At 45.2% G+C, this 22,631-nt stretch overlaps 1 protein-coding gene across 1 annotated transcript; it reads left to right on the top strand.

Moving 5' to 3' along the window:
• The first annotated feature begins 1,524 nt into the window (after positions 1-1,524).
• On the top strand, positions 1,525-18,536 carry LOC137415172 (uncharacterized). Its single transcript, XM_068100747.2, has 4 exons — positions 1,525-1,613; positions 9,416-9,892; positions 10,797-10,913; positions 18,306-18,536. Exons 1-4 carry the CDS (start codon positions 1,550-1,552, stop codon positions 18,464-18,466), a joined length of 819 nt encoding a protein of 272 aa, XP_067956848.2. The 5' UTR covers positions 1,525-1,549; the 3' UTR covers positions 18,467-18,536.
• The last annotated feature ends 4,095 nt before the right edge of the window (positions 18,537-22,631 follow it).

Genomic DNA, 22,631 nt, shown 5'->3' with positions numbered 1-22,631 from the left:
ATATTGGATCCAAAAAAAAAGAAACGTTCAAAAATGGAAAAGTTGGCTCACACCAAGTTGACTGCGCAGGGTAAGTTAATTTAGGTTTTTATCATCGATTTACTCAGTGTCTATTACATCCCCCGATCTAACACATCAAATTCGGTCTTCGTGCCTGTTCTTTGTGTTCTTTATTACGTCCTTAAAAACATTAGGTTTCCTGTTTGGAATGGTTTTCAATTCTGTTTGACTGCCAGAGGCAGTCAGAGTAAAAGAAACATTATCTCACTCCTCTCTGCGCATGCGCCATCGGGACAAATTCAGAGCCAAAGTATGGTAAACCAGCAAACTTGTCTTATTATTCATGTTCTGATTCTTATTCAAAATAAAACATTCAATTTCAAAACGTTGTTCCTCGATCATAAACTGATAAGACAGACCCACGGCCATGAACCAATTGCTTATAGTCCCGCTTTTCGCTTTGCGTGTGCAGGGAATGAAGGAGAATTACAAACCGGCTGTTTTGGGTCTGTCAGTTCTGCAGCTCAAGTTTCTCAACGATGCTGTCCAAGGTCTTCATGAGTGTTGTTTGATGTCAAATTCTCTGCAGACGACAGGTCGGTATACTTTATCAGTTTATACCTTTGTATCTTAGTAGATTTATTTGAGGATTAGTGTTATATTAAGCACATGGAAAGTTCATGCCATCCCAACATAGGAAGTCCACCGATTCTGATACAGGTCAGACTGAGCGACAGGTGAAGATTTAGCAACGTTTTACACACCTTCAATCCGTTATATTAGTTCTTGCATGAAACTTGACATCTGGAAATAAAAATAGTCATATTTATTACATTTCAATATCTCAATAACAAAAAAATCCTTCAGGAGAATAATTATTTTATTAACTTGCCTTAACCAGTCTTTCTTAAATGAGTTCCTGAGCCATTCTTATTCCTTAACAACATGACTTTGTTGTTGAGGAAAGTTAACATTTACAGGTTACCTTTGAAGGTAAGTTTGACTTAACAACATGATCATAACGGTGTTTTAAAGAGAACCTTCCAATCATTGACCAGATGTATTCTTAAATTACCACAACCTTGTCCTTTGCAAGAGTTTCCTTGAAAGAGGTTCCATGAATTTCCTTCCCAAACCCACAACCACCCACAAACCTCCCCTCCCTCCAGGTGCAAAATCACCTCACAAGAAAGAAACCTGTAAATGTCAAGCCACGGCACACGCCATCTTACCAATTACATAATCATCAAACTTCCTCAAACCATCTATTCTTCACTGTTTGTCAACGTCCATTTGTTTCCCTGTGATGAATATCATTTTCCTCTTCCTCTATCGTGGTGACTCAGCTCACTGTCCACACACAGACTAACATGCAAGAACTCCTGTGTCGACCACATCATTCAATCTCTCATTCAATCATTCATTGAACCATTCATTAGTCCTTCATTCTCTTTTCATTCCAAACAAAACTCTTCGATACTTCCCTGTGCAGTATTTCACTTTCCCAGAGTGAGTTTCATTCCGAGTGACAGTTGTGGATGAAACAGTCATGAATTCCTTCGCTGGAGACATCTACCTGCTTCTCGTGCTCGTTTTTACTTTCCGACCTACAGGTAAGAACCATCGTATTAAGGGCCCATTACCTTCAACTCAGATATTACTACACGAGGTAATTCATAATTCCATATCCTAAGGTGTTATTGCAACAGACATTGAGGAAATGAATGAAACATTTTTCTGACTTTTTTTCCATGAGAGTTTCATTAAATAATTTCATTTTTAACCCAACAACCATCCTTATTTAATTATTTTTTCTTCTATGTGAGACCAGACTCATAATTCCTGCTAAAAACTGAATGGAGATGAGACAAACAACTAATGAAGAACTATATTTTTATTAATCATGTAACATTCTTGACGGGCAGTTATGAAACAAATTGTTTTGCAGCGAAGGAACCGAATCGTTTGGTGGAAAAACATTTTAACAGTTTGGTCACACTGATAAATCTTGTTTGTTTTTTATTTCTTGATTTGATTGGATAATATTTTACAGAAAAGTTTGTATCTTAAATTGGCGATAACTTGTTATATATATTGTTGCGGTTTTAGGAAACTGCTAAGGTCTGGCAACCACCATACAGATCCCTTAGAATAGTTATTTCATAGCAGAACATTAGCATAGTCCCTTCCCTTATACGGGTTAGTATGTCGTTATGTGTTGGAGATGGGAAGCAAGGACCTCCACTCATCAGGGATCATTTGTGGGCAGTGCATAGAGGATCAAAAACACACTTTCGAATTCTAATTTACCTGCTCTAATTTACCTGCCGCACTGGAGTCAGAGAGATGAGGCAGCCTTATGTCCCACTGGGGCCAGAGAGCGTCATAATAAAAAAGTCCCCGGGACCAAGAGTGTCATGATAAAAGTCACTTCGAGAAGGCTGGTGACGTGAAGTGACAGGCCACCAATTAGGGCCTGAGGAACTTTTGAGAGGGCTTGTGGGGGCAGGGTGACGCAATGGGCCACCAATCAGGGCCTCAGGAACGTTTGAGAGAGCTTGTGGGGGCAGTGTGATGCAATGGGCCACAAACCAGGGCCTGAGGAACATTCAAGAGGGCTAGTGGGGGTATGGTGGCACAATGGGCCACCTATCAGGGCCTGAGGAATATTCAAGAGGGCTAGGGGGGGGGGGCAGGGTGACGCAATGGGCCACCAATCAGGGCCTGAGGAACGTTCAAGAGGGCTAGTGGGGCCAGGGTGACGCAATGGGCCACCTATCAGGGCCTGAGGAATATTCAATAGGGCTAGGGGGGGGGGGGTAGGGTGATGCAGAGCCATAGATAGAGAGAGTTCGGTCAACCCGGTTTCAACTGGTCTGCCCTATGATTGGTTAAGCGCTGTCATGTGATTCACAGGCGCCATGTTGTTACCCAACCTCCGTAACTAGCAGAACGCGCATCGCATTGCATGCATTCGCTTAGTGGAAGTTGGGATGGATGAGGGGAAGGAGGGATGGATGAGTGGAAGGACGGATGGATGAGTGGAAGGATGGATGGATGAGTGGAAGGAAGGATGGATGAGTGATTGATCTTCCACTCATCCATCCTTACTTCCACTCATCCATCCAAAGTTCCACTCATCCATCCCAACTTCCACTCATCCATCCTTCCTTCCACTCATCATCCATTCCTCCTTCCTTCCACTCATCCATCCATCCTTCCACTCATCCATCCTTCCACTCATTCATCCCAACTTCCACTCATCATCCAACCGTCCTTCCACTCACCCATCCCTCCTTCCACTCATCCATCCCTCCTTCCACTCATACATCCCTCCTTCCACTCATCCATCCCTCCTTCCACTCATCCATCCTTCTTTCCACTCATCCATCCCTCCTTCCACTCATCCATCCCTCCTTCCGCTCATCCATCCCTCCTTCCACTCATCCATCCTTCTTTCCACTCACCCATCCCTCCTTCCACTCATCCATCCCTCCTTCCACTCATCCATCCTTCTTTCCACTCATCCATCCATCCTTCCACTCATCCATCCCAACTTCCACTCATTCGCAACTGACTAAACAATGTATGAAACTCAGGAACATAAAAATAAACCCGTCCCTAATAGCAGTAAGTTGTATGCACGCTTGAACGCACGCGCGAGTGCACTTGACCTTGGGTAGCAACATGGCGCCTATTGTTTAGTTGGCCAAACTCTCGCTATCTACAGCTCTGGGGTGACGCAATGGGCCACCTATCAGCAGCCCGAAAAACCTTCTTGAACAGCCCCCACCCTCGCCAGGTGCCTTACAAAAAGGCCTTGGACCTTGCTCTCTCTCCCTCTCTCTCCCTCTCTCCCTCTCTCTCTATCTGCAGGTGTTCATGATGATCTCTCATGGCCTGCCTGCATGATTCTCTCCCGTGATCTGCCTGCATGATTCTCTCTCGTGGTTTGCCTGCACAATTCTCTCTCGTTGCCTGCCTGCATGATTCTCTCTCATGGCCTGCCTGCACGATTCTCTCTCGTGGCCTGCCTGCACGATTCTCTCTCGTTGCCTGCCTGCACGATTCTCTCTCATTGCCTGCCTGCACGATTCTCTCTCGTGGCTTGCCTGCACGATTCTCTCTCGTGGCCTGCCTGCTTTACTCTCTCGCCCTGCCTGTCGGACTTTGCCTGCATGCTGCCCATGTTCATGCTGGGGATTGCCTTTTCGTGCTCGTGCTGGGGACTGCCCTTTACCGGTGTGGTGCTCGTTGGTGACGACAAGACACAAGGTCGTTACAGTGGAAGAGCATCCTGGTAATATTGTTACCATTCTGGTGACAGGATCATCAACGTTCATTTTCCCCCAACCCCTCCATGAATGTGTGATGGGCATAGCTTAAGCTAAGTTTCTGCTTCTCGTCCCTTTTTCTTTACTATCGCTAAGTTCCACTGTACATACATGTAAATAAATCAAATTGTTAAACGTTTCTTTTCTAAATGTCCGTGAATGTCCTTTCTTTCATTGGTCCGGCACCATTGCTTGCACCTAGCGAATGGGAGATTATCAGTCCCTGCTTAATCAGCTCATTAGCATCAGCACGGCGGGTACCAAACGGTTGCTCGGCCATCCAAATTTACATCCAGGAACAAGAGTGGTACGTTCGGAGGTAAACGGTGTCAGACGATTGGACCCCTGCTATCGTGCGACGGGCCAATTGGCGTTCGTAGTTGCTGGTTCGCAACCTGCCGAAGTATGAAGTTATTTGTGTGCAGCAGCCTCAGGTCCTGTAAGTTCAGGAGGAATGGAGGCTAACCCCCTCATAGTTGACCCGAACTCCACGGCCGTTAAAAAAAAAAAAAGGCTTTTTTATATATCAGAATTTGATGGAATAAAAGCAGCTTTTTATGTTTAATAGTACAGATTAGCAAGGAATTTGTAATTGTCTAACTTTAGGCAAAGAACTCTTGAAAACAATATTAACAAGCATTCTGAGTATTGCGCTGCAATACATGTCCCCTACCAAAGTTCAAAGTGCCATAACTTTGTCAAAAATTATCGAATATGCAAATTTATGCACGGTTGATGCTGTTTTTCAAACTTGATCTGAGGTATGCTGAGACACGTGTGTCACGCCTCGCCTCGTTGATAAGCCCGCAAGGTCGCTCCGTGGAGCGGCCTGCACGTATTGCACTGTGTGAATTATATAAATTATTACCAGCTCATGGTCTGAGGTACTAGCGATTCAAGAGATATCCATTTTTTTATGGCACATTGGAGAAGCCAATGCGAGGTTTCTTCTTCCTCAGCTTGTCACAACTCTGTCAAATGCGATCGAGTTAAAAAAGTCAGAATTTGACCAAATCTGTTTTATTCGTTTGTTAATATACCTCAGCTATTGACAAATCTTAAATTAGAATTTTATTTGAGGTTAAAATGACCGCGACAGGTCGTGTCCAACGATGCTTTCAGTCTGTACATGTGATAAATAATTAAATCCGCACACTTGACGCCTCTTCTTCTTCACGCAATAACAACGTCTAGCTTCCAGACCGTACATCCAATCATCTTGACATTTTGCACACTTGTTACTCTTCATGACTTCTACTATAGTATGAAGGTTCACGTCGATCAATAAAGCGATTCAAGAGATATCCATTTTTAAAATATTTTCGTCTAATTAACGATATCTGCCAAACCACGTGAGCTATCGCAAATTCCAAAAGCACATTTTAGTCGACTGACATGCGGAACAGATCTGTGAAGTTTCCCCTCGATTGGATTAAAAATGAGGGAGGGGCTCGGTTTTAAAGATTCATGCTTAAAAATGTCATAACTTTGAAACCATGTGACGCATGACGTCATGCTCGCTGACTTTTTTGTTCGTCGTGGGTATGCGATTCTGCCTGCAAAGTTTGGCCTCGATCTGTTCAGCCGTTGCAGAGAAAAAGGGGTTGTCGTGTTTTCACGAAAAACAATATGGCGCCCGAACCACGTGACATGTGACGTCATAATTACCATTAAACTATTCTACAGACCGAGTCCCTCCTATGGTGAAAATTTTATCTCAATCGGTCCTATTATTGCAGAGAAAATCTTTTTTAAAGGAAATTAAAACTTAAAATGGCACTGAGTTAAGGATCATCAGAATTATCAGAATTCCCAAAGTTCAAAGTGCCATAACTTTGTCAAAAATGATCGAAACGTCGTGAAGTTCGAACTTGATCTGTAACTTATCATGAGGAAACGATGTGCCAAGTTTGAAATCATTAGCATTAAACGTTTAGAAAAAAAGTCCGGAAAACTGTTCTTTGCGTGACGGACTGACTGACGGACTGACGGACTGACGGACGGAGGGACGGCGTGCAAACCTATAGTCCCCTCCGGTGTACACCGGTAGGGGACTAATAAGGAGCGTGCGGATCAAATTTGGAATCTTGTTATATTGATTAAAAGTAAATCCAAGGCTAAGGAATTATTTTTTTGCATACAAAGTCAAGATTCGTGGAAGAGCAAGGATATTGCATTGATGATTAACTAAAGGATGAGGGAGATGGGGCACCAACAGCAGGGTTCAGTGTTTCTCAGCCGGATTTACCAAACGACCCACCCATCCTGGTATTTGGTCACCACAACCCACTGTTATCTCTGCAAGGATTAAATATTTTTAAAAATACAGGGATGGGGATTTTACCCACTTTGCTGGGGAAAACACTGGGCTTATTCAAGTTGGGTTTTTGTTAAACCCAGGTGGGGGTAACAGGGCTGGGCCCACTTGTGCCAACCCTGACTGCAGGTGTAGCAAAAAGACTGGAATCTGAGCCATTTTATTTCCTTTTTTGTACACAACATATCAATTTGGGGACTAGTCTTGCTCAGCAAATGTTGTAGCTCGCTCTCTACATCAATCACCTGTTTCTGGGTTTAGTTTTGATTATTACGTATTAAACTTGAGAATACAAGTTCACAGAGCTAAATCATAAGGCATATCACGAGGACTTATGGAACTACTTAGCACAGACAGCTCGTGACCCCCAAAGGGGTCACGACAGACCGTTTGAGAAACAGTCAGGGTTGTTAGACAAATGGAGGGAGACTTGAACAAATAAGGGATGTGCGGATGAATGAGGGTTATGGAGGGGGAGTGGTGGGGGGTGGACACACAGGGTGGAGAAGATGGAGAGAGAAGCAAACACTGAGGAAGGAACAACTGGAAAAAAGGGAAGGGGGGAAGGTGGGCGATGGGTTAAAGTGCATTGGAAATATCTTGGTTTTGGATGTTGGATGATCTGAGATGGTGGTGAACAGCTGTCTTGAAGACCTGGATGGAAGCATGAGATTGAAAAGAATGTGGAAGTTGATTTCACTTCCAGGGAAAAGTGGAACGAATGAGTGGAGGTGAGCAGGCAGTGATTCTGGATTTTGGGAGTTTAACCAGAAGAGGGTTGATGGTGGACCAACTGCGCCGTGCAGAAACCTGGGGAGGGGGGAGGGGGGTGGGGGGGGGGGACAAAGAACGTAGAGAGCAGCGGATGCAAGACCATAAAGGAGGCAATAGAACACAGAGAGACCACAGACTTGTCTGCAATTGGAAAGTGATAGGGCACTTCATTATGGGCACTGTGGCCTCAAGCTGAGCAAGAAGTGAGGCAGGAGCAGCAGTCCAAAGAAGAGAGTAGAACTCCATTAAGCTGCAGATGAAGGCCATGTAGGTGGACAAGAGTTCAGGTGTGTCAAGGAAGGACTTTATATGATGGGGGATGCCCAGTCAGTGACTGAAATGTTGTTAAACAGATGATGTCCATGTAATGTATAGTTGAAGTGCCTGTCATTCAAAAGCAACCATCGTGTTGTTGTTGTTGTTGTTGTTGTTGTTGGTTATCCCAACGGACATAAAAATAGAGACTTCTGCCGCAATCCGGATGGCCTAAGGCTGGAATCCTGCGTATGTTACAGTCCAGTTGGAGCTGAGGCCGCGGTTGTTTCAGGTCCACACAGTGAGGGACAGGGGAGGAGGCGTTGGGAGAATGTGGGTTGGAGGAGTTGTGAGTGGTTGAGGGATGGGGGCAGGCTGGGATGATGAAGGATGGTTGTGCGGAGATGGGAGGCTGTGAGATGTTTGGGAGGCTGCGATGGAGCGCGACATGGGGAGGTTGAGGGGCAGGGCGAGCATCAGGGTTTGAGGCGGTGGGATGAGGGGAAGGCTTTGAAGATGTGTAGTGAAAAGGAAGATTTGTGGGGTTGAGGTGAGGAGGCTCATCATCTTTAAATTAGCATCAAGAACCGTCCGAGTGTCTTTAATTCATCTGTTTTTTGTTATTTTCACAAGTAAATAATGTGAAAAAAATCGGAATTATTGTGATTAAATCATTAAATACCATGATGAAGATTTCTCAGTGTAAGCATTCGAGTAATTCAGCAATTTCCAGGCAAAATAAAGTTCTCACAAGATTACTAATAGCCGGAAAAGCCGGTGTTGTGAATGAACGCATACGTATTATGTTGAAAAGCCAGATTTTGCTGGATCCTTTGAGAATTTCAAGCTTTGACGCACCAAATCGCTCAATGGAGGCCGCCATCTTGCGGATGCGGAAGTATGCATTAACAATTGCGAAAAAGTTCAATAGAGGCTTTGGCCTCGCCGGCTCATTGCGGCTTTGCAGTAGGGTCATATTAACCTATTTATGGTGCAGATGACCTGTGATGACAAAGTTTGACCTGGAATCTCTCCACAATCCGTAATGTTCTGACATTTAACATACGATGTCCTGCATTAGTCTCTAGCGAACTGAGGATTCATTAGTCTCGTCAATCAAAAGAGTCCCGATTAATCAAACTCCACCCACCACAACTGCCTCCACCACCCTCATCACCCTCCCCCACCCCCTGTCCCCACCACGTTCATCACCCTCCACCCACCCCAACTGCCTCCACCACCCTCATCCTCCCCCACCCCCTGTCCCCACCACGTTCATCACCCTCCACCCACCCCAACTGCCTCCAACACCTTCATCACCCTCCACCACCCCCTGTCCCCACCACGTTCATCACCCTCCACCCACCCCAACTGCCTCCAACACCTTCATCACCCTCCACCACCCCCTGTCCCCACCACGTTCATCACCCTCCCCCACTCCCTGCCCCCACCAGCCTCGACATCCCTCTCCCCCTCCCCACTACCTCCAATTGGTTGGTAAATAATGTTGCTTTTCAGGAACACAAGATTGTGTTTCTGAACAATTTCTAAATACATTCAAAACACAAGACATACTTGGCATGACATGACATTAACAGCACAAAAAGTATCATTTATCATCAAGGTTATGTTGATGACATCACATTTATTAAATTGCGCATAAACAGAATGAATTTAATGAAGAACAAATATATAATTATATTTAAACTTCATTCCCGCCCCACACCAACCCCAGAGACCCTGGATGATGACCAATGTGGTTGCAGGGAGAGGCAACCACCAAAATCTGTCCATCACTCTGTGTCCCAACCAATAACCACAACCACTGCCAATGTGAACGGACGGGCCGAGTTCCACTGTGACGTCTCCATCAAGAGCAGTTACACAGATAATCACATCGTGGACATTACAGATGATCCCATCGTGGACATTACAGATGATCCCATCGTGTACTGGTACAAACACTGTCCCAACTTCATGACAGGAAAAACAGTTTTCTCTGGAAAATCTGCATCACAGGAATACATTAACCGTGCGAATCAAACTGTTCATGAAATACAAGAACATTCGACCCTGAGAAGAAGAAGATTCACTCTGGGGATTTTCCAGCTCAACGTGAACGACTCTGGAGATTATTTCTGTGTTATCGGGATCAGACCACGTTATGCAGCATATGGAGATTGTGGTGGAGGAACCAGGCTGGAGGTGGTTGGTAAGTTATGTGGGGTTAACCTGGGATGTGGATTCGTTCAGTAGAAACAACTATGAAGTTAACAAATAGTACCTGGTTTGATTAAACAGGTGATTTCAGTTCTAACTTGATAACTGTGAACACTCGATAATGAAAAATATTTCCCTCTACAAAACCAGAATATCTACCTGCTTTGATTAAACAGGTGTTTTCAAATCTAACCTAATAACTGATTTATTTCCCTCTGCAAGGAAACTGAAATTTTGACGGAAGTTTACCTTTCAGCATGGCAATGACCCGAAGCACACAGCCAAAGCTACACTGGAGCGGCTATGGAACAAACATATAAATGTGCTTGAGTGGCCCAGTCAGAACTCTAACCTGAATCCTAAATGCAGTCAGAACCTAAATCCAGTCGAAAATCTGTGGCATGACTTGAATTTTGCTGAACATCAACGCTCCCCATGCAAGTTGGCTGAGCTGGAACAGTTTTGTGCAGAAGAATGGGCAAATATTGCCCAATCAAGGTGTGCAAAGTTGGTAGAGACCTATACGAACAGACTCACAGCTGGCGTTGCTGTGAAAGGTGCTTCCACCAAGTATTAACTCAGGGGGGTGAATACTTATCCAACCAAGATATTCTAGTTTGGTATTTTTAATTGATTTTCTGAAATTTTTAGGATTTGTTTTTCACTTGTAAGTTGTGAGTTACAATGTGTAAATAGAGGCGAGAAAAGTCTGATTTATTGCAATTTAATTCCAGGATATAAGGCCACAAAAGGCGAAAATTTTGAAAGGGGGTGTAGACTTTCTAAAGGCACGATACGTTCAGGAGGTGACATCTTGCCTCACTTTACTCTAACATTTACCATTGTTGTTATCTGAACCTCCATTTTATTTGTTGGTTGCAAAATGTTTCCGACAGATGTTTCCTCCATGCCACCTCCTACAAGCAGCAAAGCACGTTCATCTGAGTGGAGGCAACCGCTGTCTTCAGTTGTATCTCAGCCCATGCAACCGCTTACTTGTGTCTCAGCCTCATGTAAGATCTTACACATCATCGGAATTAATCATTTCAGATGAGGACGTTAGAAAACCGTTTTTGGTTTTATACATCAGCTGTGATGATAGATTCCATAACCTTGCTGATCAGTTTTTGCACGTTGTTTGTGTAATGCGGTGATGTTGGTTGACTCCCAAGCAGATGGACGATCACCGAGGGCAAGCAGAGCAGAGAGTGTGAGAGATTAGCAGAGCAGCTTTTTAGGACATGTGAGATGATGCCATCCGGTCCAGGAGCAGATTCAGAGTCGAGGGTTGAAAGAACCTTCTCCACCTTCTCAAGTGCAAAAGACTCAGAGTCCAGGAACAGTTGGGTAAGAATGGGAAGGGTGCGTACAGAGAGTGAGGCGTTGTGGATACAAGATTTGGAAGAAAACACAAAATCAAGGCATTCGGTCTTTTTTTTTCTTTTTTCTTTTTTTTGTATACAAGATCGAGGCTCGTGAAAGAGCGAACATTAATCACACAGAAAGACAAACAGACACATAAAACAAATAACATCGGGAGCGGTAGACAAGATGGGGAGAGGGGGGTAAGGACACAAACACAACATTTGAGAGCAGGGACCGAGAGACATGGAGACATCGAGAGATCTGTGGGAGGGAGAGGGCTTTGGGGGGGAGGCATGTGAAGTGGGGGGGGGGGGGTGGGAGAGGTATAAACATATGGACACTGCCAGGATTTCCAGGAAAGAAGTTGGAATTTCAAACAAGGTGGATCTAGGGTGAATTAGTGGGGGTAGAAAAGATCAAGGTTTTGGATGGGGGAAGATAAGAGATGGTGGTGAACAGCTGTTTTAAAGACCTGGAGGGAGGAGAGGGATTGAAGGGAGTGTGGGAGTTTGTTCCAGAGGCGGGAGAAAAGAGGAATGAAAGAGTGAAGGTGAGCAGAGAGCCGAGATTTCGGCAGTTTAACCATCAGAGGGTTGCTGGCAGATCTTGTGCGACCTGTAGGAAAATTTGGGGGACAGAGCACAGAGAGAGCTGGGGGAGCAAGGCCGGAGAGGAGTCGGTAGAAGACAGAAAGACCACCTACCTGCCTGCGGTGAGTGAGTGAAAGGCCCTCAGAGACAGCTTCATCGCAGGAGATTCCAATGATTTTGAAAGCTTTGGATTCAACAGCGTGAAGCCGAGCCAGATGTGAGGCAGGAGCACCAGCCCATAGGGGAGAACAGTATTCCATTGAGCTGCGGATGAAAGCCTTGTATGTGGTGAGGAGCTCAAGTGTGCCGAGGAAGGACTTCGCACGACGGAGGATGCCCAGTCGGCGACTGGCTTTGGAGGCCAGCTTGGAAATGTGGTTTTCCCAAGAAAGATCATGGCAGATAGTGAGACCCAAAAGCTTGAGCGACAGAACTTCTTGGAGAGGATTGTTGAGAAAGTAGATGGGAGGGTTGTCCAGTCGATCTTTTTGGAGAGACATAGTAAGAGAGTGAGATTTGTCAGCATTGAAAGACATGTTCCACTTGTTAGACCAGTCTGTGATTTTGTCCAGGTCTTCAGAGAGTGAGGAGGCTGCAGACTGCCGATCTGAGGGAAGAGGAATTGGAGCGGCAGAGAGTGGAGTCATCAGCAAAGAGACAGAGAGGATTTTCCAGAGAGTCGGAGAGATCATTGATAAAGACCAGAAAAAGCACAGGGCCCAGCACACTTCCTTGGGGAACTCCAGCCTGAACAGGAAGGGGAGATGAGAGAAATCCATTCAGGGCCACACGTTGACTACGACCAGAGAGGAAGTCCGCAAGCCATGCATGGAGATTTCCATGGATACCATAGGAGGAGAGTTTAGTGAGCAGAGCTGGGTGCCAGACCGTATCAAAGGCCCGTGATATGTCAATGGAGACAGCTCTGATTTCCTGTTTGGCATTGAGGACCTCCATCCATTGTTGAGACAGCAGAAGCAGCATGTCCAGAGTAGAGTGACCTGGTCTGAAACCAAATTGATGATCAGAGATCAAGCCATTGGAGAAGAGGAAAGATTTCATATCCGAAGCAATGATGGATTCCATGACTTTGCTGATAATTGGGAGCAGGCTGATTGGTCTGTAGTTGCAAGGATCTGTTTTTGCACCTTTTTTGTGTAAAGCGGTAATGTTAGCTGATTTCCAGGATGCTGGCAGATGACCTTGAGCAAAAGATAGGGTGAAAAGAACAGAGAGAGGGTGAGATAGAGCGGCAGAGCAGGATTTTAGGACCCGTGGGCTGATGCCGTCTGGTCCAGTTGCAGAATCAGAGTCGAGGTTTGACAAAAACTCCTCTACCTTGTCAGGAGAGAAGGACACAGAGTCCAGGAGCAGTTGGGTTCGACTGGGAAAGGTGGGAACAGAGAGAGATGGGTTTGGGACTAAGGATTTTGAGGCGAACACAGAGTTGAGGCATTCGGCTTTGTCACGTGCGATGTCAACTGTGTGGCCATTTGAGGTAAGTGAGGGGATGGAGGGGGAACAAACACCAGAAATTGATTTGACCAGACGCCACCAGGATTTGGAGGAAGGAGACAGGTTTGAGAGTTCATTCTTGAGTGAGGAGAGATAGTGCTTCCTGGCACTCCTGAGGGTAGACACACACTTGTTCCGAGCTTGGTGGAAGGAACTGAGATTGCCTTCAGTTGGATTAGCCTTCCAAGAGGCAAAGGCAAGTTGTTTCAGGGCAACTGCCTCACCACAAGATTCAGTGTACCATGGACGGGAGGAAGGGTAAGACAACTGAAGGCGAGATGGGATAAATCTGTGCATGAGAGAGATCAGTTTGCTTTGGAAGAATTCCCAGGAAGAATTGATGTCAGAGGCAGTGGAGATGGGAGACCAATCCAGACGATTGATGGCTGCTTGAAGACCGTCCCAGTCGGCCTGAGTGAAATGCCAGACTCGTCGACGCTGCGGAGGCTCTCTGAGAATGGCCAGAGAGATGTCCACTTTGACAAGCACATGATCAGAAGAACCGTTTGGAGCAGAAGAAGAGCAGCAGACATTAGCAGGGAAGTTTGTCATAACCAAGTCGAGAAGAGAAGATACTCCATTGGCTGAGATCCGGGTCGGGAAATTGACAGATTGTGTCAATCCCAGTGAGTCACAGAAGTCCTTTGCTGAGGTGCCATGACTGGTGAGAGAGGAACCCACACCCAACCAGGTGGCATGATGACAGTTGAAGTCACCACATATGAGGAAGAGAGAGTTGGGATGAGTGGATAGAAGTTGGTCCATGTTGTCAGACAGTGAAATGTAGATGGAGTCATCACTGTTTGGGGGACGGTACAGAACACATATGAACAAAAGGTGGGAGCGGAGAGGAAGCCGTAACCAGAGGTACTTCTGCGGGTGAGGAGGAAAGAGGGCAGTGCAAGGAGAGTGAGGAAGAGAGTTTTTGACAAAGATAGCCACCCCACCACCAGGCCGAGGCTCAGGTCTATCATACCGGAGGAGGGAGTAACCAGGAAGAGATATTAAGGAATCAGAGACATCTTGAAGGAGGAAAGTCTCTGTTAAGCAGATCAAGTCTGGATTGTCAGAAGCAACCTGTATGGAGAGATCAGTCAGGTTTGAGCGAAGGCCCCGGATGTTTGAGGTCCATACCGTTAATGAAGAGAGAGGGAGAGCATCAGGTACAGGACAGGGGAGGGGAGGAGTAGGGTAAGATGAAGCATGAGAGGGGGAGGTAGGGAGAGCAGTTGATAGTGTGTCAGATGTTGCAGAAGAGTTCCAAGAAAGGGAAGGATGAGGAGGATGAAAGGTTTGATGGTGAAGGGATGCGGCACAGTGAGGGGTTGCTTGAGGGGGGGCAGAGGAAAGTAGAAGGTTTGGGGGGGTGGAGGTATGAGATAGAAGGGAGACGAAGTGGGGAGGAGGCAGCTTGGAGGAGGAGGGGGGAGGAGGGAGAATTGGAGAGGAATGGTATGGGGGGAGAATTGAATGGGAGGGATTGGGGGGGAGTTTTGAAGGGGAGGAGTGAGGGGGGAGTTTAGGAGGGGAGGGGCAAGGGGGGAGTTTTGGAGTGTAGGGGCAAGGGGGGGGGGATTTGGAGGGGAGGGGCAAGGGGGGAGTTTATGAGGGGAAGGGCAAGGGTGGAGATCAGGAGTGGAGGGGCAAGGGGGGGGATTAGGAGGGGAGGGGCAAGGGGGGAGATCAGGAGGGGAGGGGCAAGGGGGGATTAGGAGGGGAGGGGCAAGGGGGGAGTTTAGGAGGAGAAGGGCAAGGGGGGAGTTCAGGAGTGGAGGGGCAAGGGGGGAGTTTAAGAGTGGAGGGGCAAGGGGGGAGTTTAGGAGGGGAGGGGCAAGGGGGGAGTTTTGGAGTGTAGGGGCAAGGGGGGAGTTTAGGAGGGGAGGGGCAAGGGGGGAGTTTTGGAGTGTAGGGGCAAGGGGGGGATTAGGAGGGGAGGGGCAAGGGGGGAGTTTAGGAGTGTAGGGGCAAGGGGGGGATTTGGAGGGGAGGGGCAAGGGGGAGTTTAGGAGGGGAAGGGCAAGGGGGGAGATCAGGAGTGGAGGGGCAAGGGGGGGATTAGGAGGGGAGGGGCAAGGGGGGAGTTTAGGAGGAGAAGGGCAAGGGGGGAGTTCAGGAGTGGAGGGGCAAGAGGGGAGTTTAAGAGTGGAGGGGCAAGGGGGTAGTTTAGGAGTGTAGGTGCAAGGGGGGGGGATTTGGATGGGAGGGGCAAGAGGGGAGTTTAGAAAGTGGATGATTAATGAAAGACGAACATTGATAACAAATTGGGTTTGTTGTGATTTTCAAGTTAGCAATCCGATTCAGAACGATGGAGGAGGGATGGAATGAATGTGAATTTAGACCATGTAGTGAGGGAGACGTATAAGATATTGAATTTCTTTTTTTTGAAGTGGAACGAGTTGGAGAGGAAATTGAGAAAAGCCTTTTAAATAGGAAGAAAAACAGCGTGTTGTAATATACCACTGAATAAAACACAGAAGGGGAAAGCTTAAACATATTTAAATAATATTTAAACAGAACTGTGAACAATCTTATATGCACAAAAATACCAACGGGGGGAGAGCCGAGAGGGACCACCACAAGTCACGTGAACAGGGCAAACGGTGGATGGCAAGGAGATAATGGGGGCGGGGCGAACAGCACACCTGGACAGAAAATACAGGATGAGACAACAGTACACGTGGAGAAAATAAAATAAATGTTTTTGTTTTTTTGTTTTTTTGGGGGTGGGGGGGGGGGGTGGGGATTTAGAACGTTAGACAGAGTATTATGTTCGGGGTAGAAGGGAAAAAACCAAGAGCCAAGTAAAACACGCTTAAGTTAACAAAACACCGACGGGGGTACAACTACAAGGCCACACACGAGGAGCAGAACACGATTAATTAATTACGAGTTACAGGAAATTCAAACCAAAACTAACTATAATCAAACAATATCGCATGGACGATAAAATAACGAGTTGAAATTTGACAATCTATCTGGGGAAATGGGGGAGAAACACGTGGTCGAAGAACGAACGAACGAATAAGAATGAATAAACGAATGAGCACAGAGAAGGTAATGTCTTTTTTTTTTGTTTTTTTGAGTTGAGATTTACATAAGGAAGTAGGCTTTGGGGTGGAAAGACTGGGAAAACAGAGAACGAAAGTTATTGGATCACAAACGACAGACCGCTGAGAGAAAAACAAAGCCTCAAGGTTGTACAGTGTAAGGCCTCAAGACGCGACACGAATTAACACGATTTTCAATACAGGTATGAAAGATTTGCACCGAAAAACTTTGTCGGGACAATATACGTACATACACCATAAAATAAATACAGTTTTAACGAAAATACAAAATGGGAACAATTACTTAACTTCGATTTCGATGGAGAGCGTGTGGAGCTGCGAAAAAACGAACCCTCGCCAGCAAGACCGGAAACGGAAGTCTTCTCACGAGGAAGTCGGCTGTGGTGCCATTTGAAGTGAGGGAAGGGATGGAGTTGGAGCATAACTCCACAGACAGGCTTAACAACCTCCCATCAGGTTTTGGAGGAGGGAGATTACTTTGAATGTTCAATCTTGAGGTTGGACAGATGTTGTTTTCTCGCTCTCCTGAAAAATTATCCCGATGTGATGAATTTCTGTAAAAAGGATGAGTACAGCTGGAGCATACCTCCATTTTGGGAAACATTGAAACACCTCAACTCCTTTGTTACATGAAGACTGTCAAAGGCCTTGTAAACGGTGATAGCTCTCATTTTCCAAGGAAAGACGTGGATCGATGGAGGATGACCAGTTTGCTGCTCGCTTTTTAGGCCATCTTTACTATGTCGTTGGCCCATAGGTCATCGCTGATGGTGAGGCCTAAATCTTCAAAAGAGTGAACCTCTTCTCATGCCGGCCCATGGAAATAGGCAGTTCGGTTAGTTTCGCAATCCTTACAGAGCAACAGGGTGAGACAGCAACATTTCCAGGATAGAAGGACATTTCACTCAATTTCAATGTCAGATCAGAAGAGAGTGAGGCAGCTGTAGTCCACTCGCATTGGGAGAGGGTATTATAGAGAGTATTATACGGCACCATAGGAAGTCATCTGAAAAAGGGAAGATAGGGTTTTCCAGTGCATTGGAGAGGTCATTTGAACGAGGAACAAGACAAGGCCCAACACACTATATTGAGAAACTCCAGCCTTTTATAGGCAGGGTGGGAGTGGGGGTGGAGGGAGTAAATATTTGTAACGCTTAAGTCATCACAACCAAATTTAGCACACACAATAGGGTAGAATATGTTGTAAAATAGAGGGGTGGAATTTTATGCAGGGGTGGAATGTTGGGGAGGGGGGTATGCACATCAGCACTGTGGGACGCAATGCTACCAAACCTGGCTTGTGTCATGGGGGATTTACGGTGAAAAATTAACTTATTCGCTTTTATAGATTCTTCAATTTTAGGGATTTGGAATTGGGGCATGAAGGTTCTCTGCAACTAATTTGAGTGATCACTACCAAAACTTGAAATGACAGTGTAGGCCCTGAGTGGGGTTGTTGATGGGGGCGGAGGGGGGAAATGACGTTATTTGGTTTTAGTATATTTTGAGATTTAAGTGGGGGTTGGAATGGGGAGTAATGTAATCTAATTAACCATTTTAATTGATCAAGACCAAACATTGGGTGGGATGGTCGGGGTTATGGGGAGTATAACAGAGCAGTAGAGTGGGGATCTTCTTGAGTATAACATTGATTATGATCATAATTTGATGACTTCTTGAGCAGAGAAAGTGCATTTGATCTGCAGTGAGAGAACAATTGCAATGATTGGGATTTAATCAATTTTGATAGAAAGCCTGGACTGGCAGATCTATATCAATATTGACAACAACATGTGATTGCTGGGAAAATGATTAATTAATGAAAATACTTAATTTGCTTTGTTTCTTCTCGGTATTTGTTCTTAAGGTCTCTGCAAGTGCTTTTTGCATCTCTTTATCTTATTCATAATAATGCTGCTGGGTTGTGGAGCTCTCCTGGGATTCATCATCTGGATGCTGGTAAAGCTGCGGAGAAGTGGAAGAACACAGAAAGCTGAGAGTGAAACTGGAACATTCAGCATGGAATAAAATTGTGAAAAGATAAACTACAATGAAATAAAATTGTGAAAAGATAAACGACAATGAAATAAAATGGTGAAAAGATCATTTGTTTTACAACAACAATTACTGATCATTCCACCACCCATTCACAACACTCTTCGCTCTCCACGGTTTCAACCACACACCAACTCCACTGCGACTACCATAAACCACCAAACGAAGCTGCCAGGACAAGTGTAATCCACCCCGGGACAAAGTGTATTTAATCTATCTATAATTCCAGTAATCTCTGTCTGTACGTTTGTACGTTTGTACGTTTGTCTGTGACCGCTGTTTCTCGACAACCACGGGTCCGATATACTTTTAACTTGCCAGGTATATTGCTGGGGACCCGAGGATGTGCCTTTTCAAGGTTTCATATTAATCGGACAATTACTTACCGAGCTATGTCCAAAAAACGATTCAACCAATCAGAGAGCAGCGAACGATCGCGTGTGCCGAACGTGGCGGGCACACTCTGCCTCGGATGGCACATTTGAGAGCGTATTCATTTATTTCACGTTTGCAAACTATGTTGGCGTTAAACTATGTTTTACAACTAATAAAAACGAATTTGCGATTCATTCGCTTTCCTGCGCGTTTGTGCAATGTGCACGCGATGGCGATTTCTTTACCAAACTCCGGAAGCCGTTCGCTTTGGACCAAACCATTGCATGTAAATAGAGGGGGGGGATTGTCACCACTCGCAAGCCGTTCGCTTTGGACCAAACCATTTCATGTAAATAGAGGGGGGGGATATAATTTTAGATATAGATATAGTACGGGCATGCCCTAGTAAAAGAAAATGGCACAGGGGAAGGATACAAGAATGAATAAATCAGAATGAAACATTCTCAACAACAACGAGAACGGTACTTGGTAAAATGCATACCTCCGCCAGGCTCAACAGTTTACGCTTTGTGTCGACCCCACTGATAGGCCGGATCTAGATTCGAACCTGAACCAAAATCTAATCGCAATTGTTCTCGTCACCTCACCAACTCATTCACCAAGTTTCTTTCGAATCCATGCATAACCTTTTGCAATATCGTGCTATATATCGGTTTTGGTTTATATCGGTTTTAGCTCTATCACAATGACAAATTACTTTAAAAAATTCTTTGATCCAGATCCGGATTCGAACATTTACCAAAATTGAGTCAATTCTACCTTGTCACACACCCGACCTGTCCACCAAGTTTCGGTCGCATCCATCCACAACTTTTTGAGATATCACAATATATATCGGTTTTAGCTCCATCACTTAATGGTGAAGAATCACTTAAAATGTTCGGATTCAGATCCGGATCTGCACCAAAATCTAATCATTTCTTCCTTGTCACACACACAACCTCTTCATCAAATTTCCTCCACAATTTTTTGATTTGTCTTGTTCACAGACAGATAGCGGTGAAAACATAACCTCCATGCACATTTGGTGGCAGATGTAATAAAACAAATATCGTGATGATGAAACCCCTTAGCCCTCACCAAATACGAGCCCTCGTCACAAACCAAGCGATTGCTAGATTCCTTAATTATTCTAATCAAAGGGCCCAATCAATCATACCACAAGACATGTACATAGGGAATTGAAAGGACAACGAAGAGGGGTTATTGGCGGTCCCTGGTGGTGAGAGGAGGTATTGCGGGTGAGAAGTTATTCTAATTCTGAAAACAAAGGCTCTCACTCTCAGGGGAGTTTTCTGTCCAAGAGGATCTGTTTATTTGATGGGGAATCAACACAAGATCGATATTTCAAAAACACAACACCGGTATTCAAATAAACAGAGTATAAACACACCTGTAGTCACTTTGACCATTGCTTATGAATAGTGGGAGAATTTTGGTTCTGAGACAACCCCAATTTAACATTGAAGTGAATGGGGTAAAGGAGAAAAACTAGTTAACCTCCCTTCCAAAATATCATTCCTATTTGTACCATTTTTAAAGGAAGTAGGTTGGGTATTAATTAAACAAATATTAAATTTCCAATAGACCAACCACTCAACAGACATTCCCCTACTACGTTTTTGCTGCGCAAAAACCCACTCTGCCCCAAATTCACCAATTACCTCCATTTCACCATCAAACACATTCATCAGTATCAATGGTATAGAAAATGTAATTGCTATATATATATCATCATCAACCAAACGTTCATAACTATCATATGAATGAAGGCTAATAGTATCCTCATATGATACATCTACAACAGGATAGGTGTTTGTTATCTTGTAATTTACTTTTTCTCGTTTTATTCCATTTATATTGCACAAAAAGGTGTCGGTAGACTTAGATTCAAGGTCTTACAATCTCATTTGCTGTTTCTCTGTTGATAAATGCATTTTTCTAAACAATAGAAAAAAGGGGGGAAACCCCCCAGCATGTGGGCAAAGCTAAATACAAACACTGCCTGAAGACCGAAGCACATATGGGAGACATTGTCAAAACATTACACATTCCTTCTATCCCTATCGCTGCAAGACCAAATTGCATGGTCTTGTATGCAATCTCTCTTGCTATTCCTGCTCGGCCAAGGCCAAATTAAGCTTTCAAATGCAAGGTGCTTGGTTAGGCAATGCACTGTTTGAATTCACACGACACAACGACGACTTTAATCATCAGTGATGGCAGGATTGGATTCACCAACCAACTCCAACCGAATACAGTTTTAGAATCTTTAAGAATGACCTCGACAAAAGGAAGACAGCAAAAAGGCAGGCAGTGGTGAAGCGTGGTGGCAAGTTAGCAGCGATTAAGGTGGTGGTCCAGAAAAGGACTGGTGAGGGTGGTTGGCAAGCAGTGGTGAAGCGCGGTGGCAAGCTAGCAGCAGTGAAGGTGGTGGTCCAGAAAAGGACTGGTGCGGATGGTTGGCAAGCAATGGTGAAGTGTGGTGGCAAGTTAGCAGCGATGAGGGTTGTGGTCCAGAAAAGGACTGGTGCGGATGGTTGGCAAGCAGTGGTGAAGCGTGGTTGAAAGTTAGCAGCGATGAAGGTGGTGGTCCAGAAAAGGACCGGGTGAGGGTGGTTGGCAAGTAGTAGTGAAGGTGGTGGTCCAGAGAAGGACTGGTGAGGGTGGTTGGCAATCAGTGGTGAAGCGTGGTGGCAAGTTAGCAGCAATGAGGGTGGTGGTCCAGAAAAGGACTGGTGCGGATGGTTGGCAAGCAGTGGTGAAGCGTGCTTGAAAGTTAGCAGCGATGAAGGTGGTGGTCCAGAAAAGGACTGGTGAGGGTGGTTGGCAAGTAGTGGTGAAGCGTGGTTGCAAGTTAGCAGTGGTGAAGGTGGTAGTCCAGAAAAGGACTGGTGAGGGTGGTTGGGAAGCAGTGGTGAAGCCGTATGTGCTGGCAGGCAACGGGTGGAGAGGTGTAAGTTAGAAGTCGATGGTGAGTGAGTTCAGGCAGGAAGAAAGACCATTAAGAGGATCTTGCTTGGAGATAATATGATTCGAGGTGTACATGAAGCTTTATAAGCTTTCTGCAGGAAAAAATGAAAAAGAGTGGTGTTCTGTTGCCTTCCAGACAATTGAGTGATTATCACAGACACACTGGGTAGCATTGTGTGAGGCCATTGATAGTCCGACATACAGGATTGAGTACTTTAAGCCACAAGGAGGACAAGACACACCCGGACAATACCAACACAGGCCGGAAGAGTCGAATCCCTGATTTCTGGCTGTGGAACCCACCGAGGCAATGAAATCCACATTTACAAGTAAATTAGAGGTCAACGAGACTCAGAAACTCGTCCACAGAGGTCAGTGCACTCCATTCCACAGCAATTTCAATGTTTTCCCATCTGGTTCCTTCACCAACCATATACTCCCAGCAACATGATGGAAATTTTGCCATTTTAAGTGTGACATCACCACTGAATCATCATTTGACGTTTCATTTGAAATATTGAATTAAACATTCGACAATGTATGAGAGGCTGCCCTCAGCTTAAAGGGAAGGACTACTATTGGTCTATCTTCAGAAGCTTGTTTTAGGCAAACATGGATGTTATTGCATCATCATTGTGCAATTAAAATGGGCATTTCACCAACACCATAACACAGGTGTCGGTAAATGTTTCTCCAAGTTGGTGGCTGAAGGAATATAAGGAATTTACAATATCAGTTGGTTCCTGCTCTTCTTTCGACACTGGGTACA

Source organism: Myxine glutinosa, chromosome 1 (genome assembly GCF_964187855.1).
Source record: "Myxine glutinosa chromosome 1, kmMyxGlut1.1, whole genome shotgun sequence".
In the NCBI taxonomy this organism is placed as follows: Eukaryota; Metazoa; Chordata; class Myxini; order Myxiniformes; family Myxinidae; genus Myxine; species Myxine glutinosa.
This window is presented reverse-complemented; position numbering and strand designations above follow the sequence as displayed.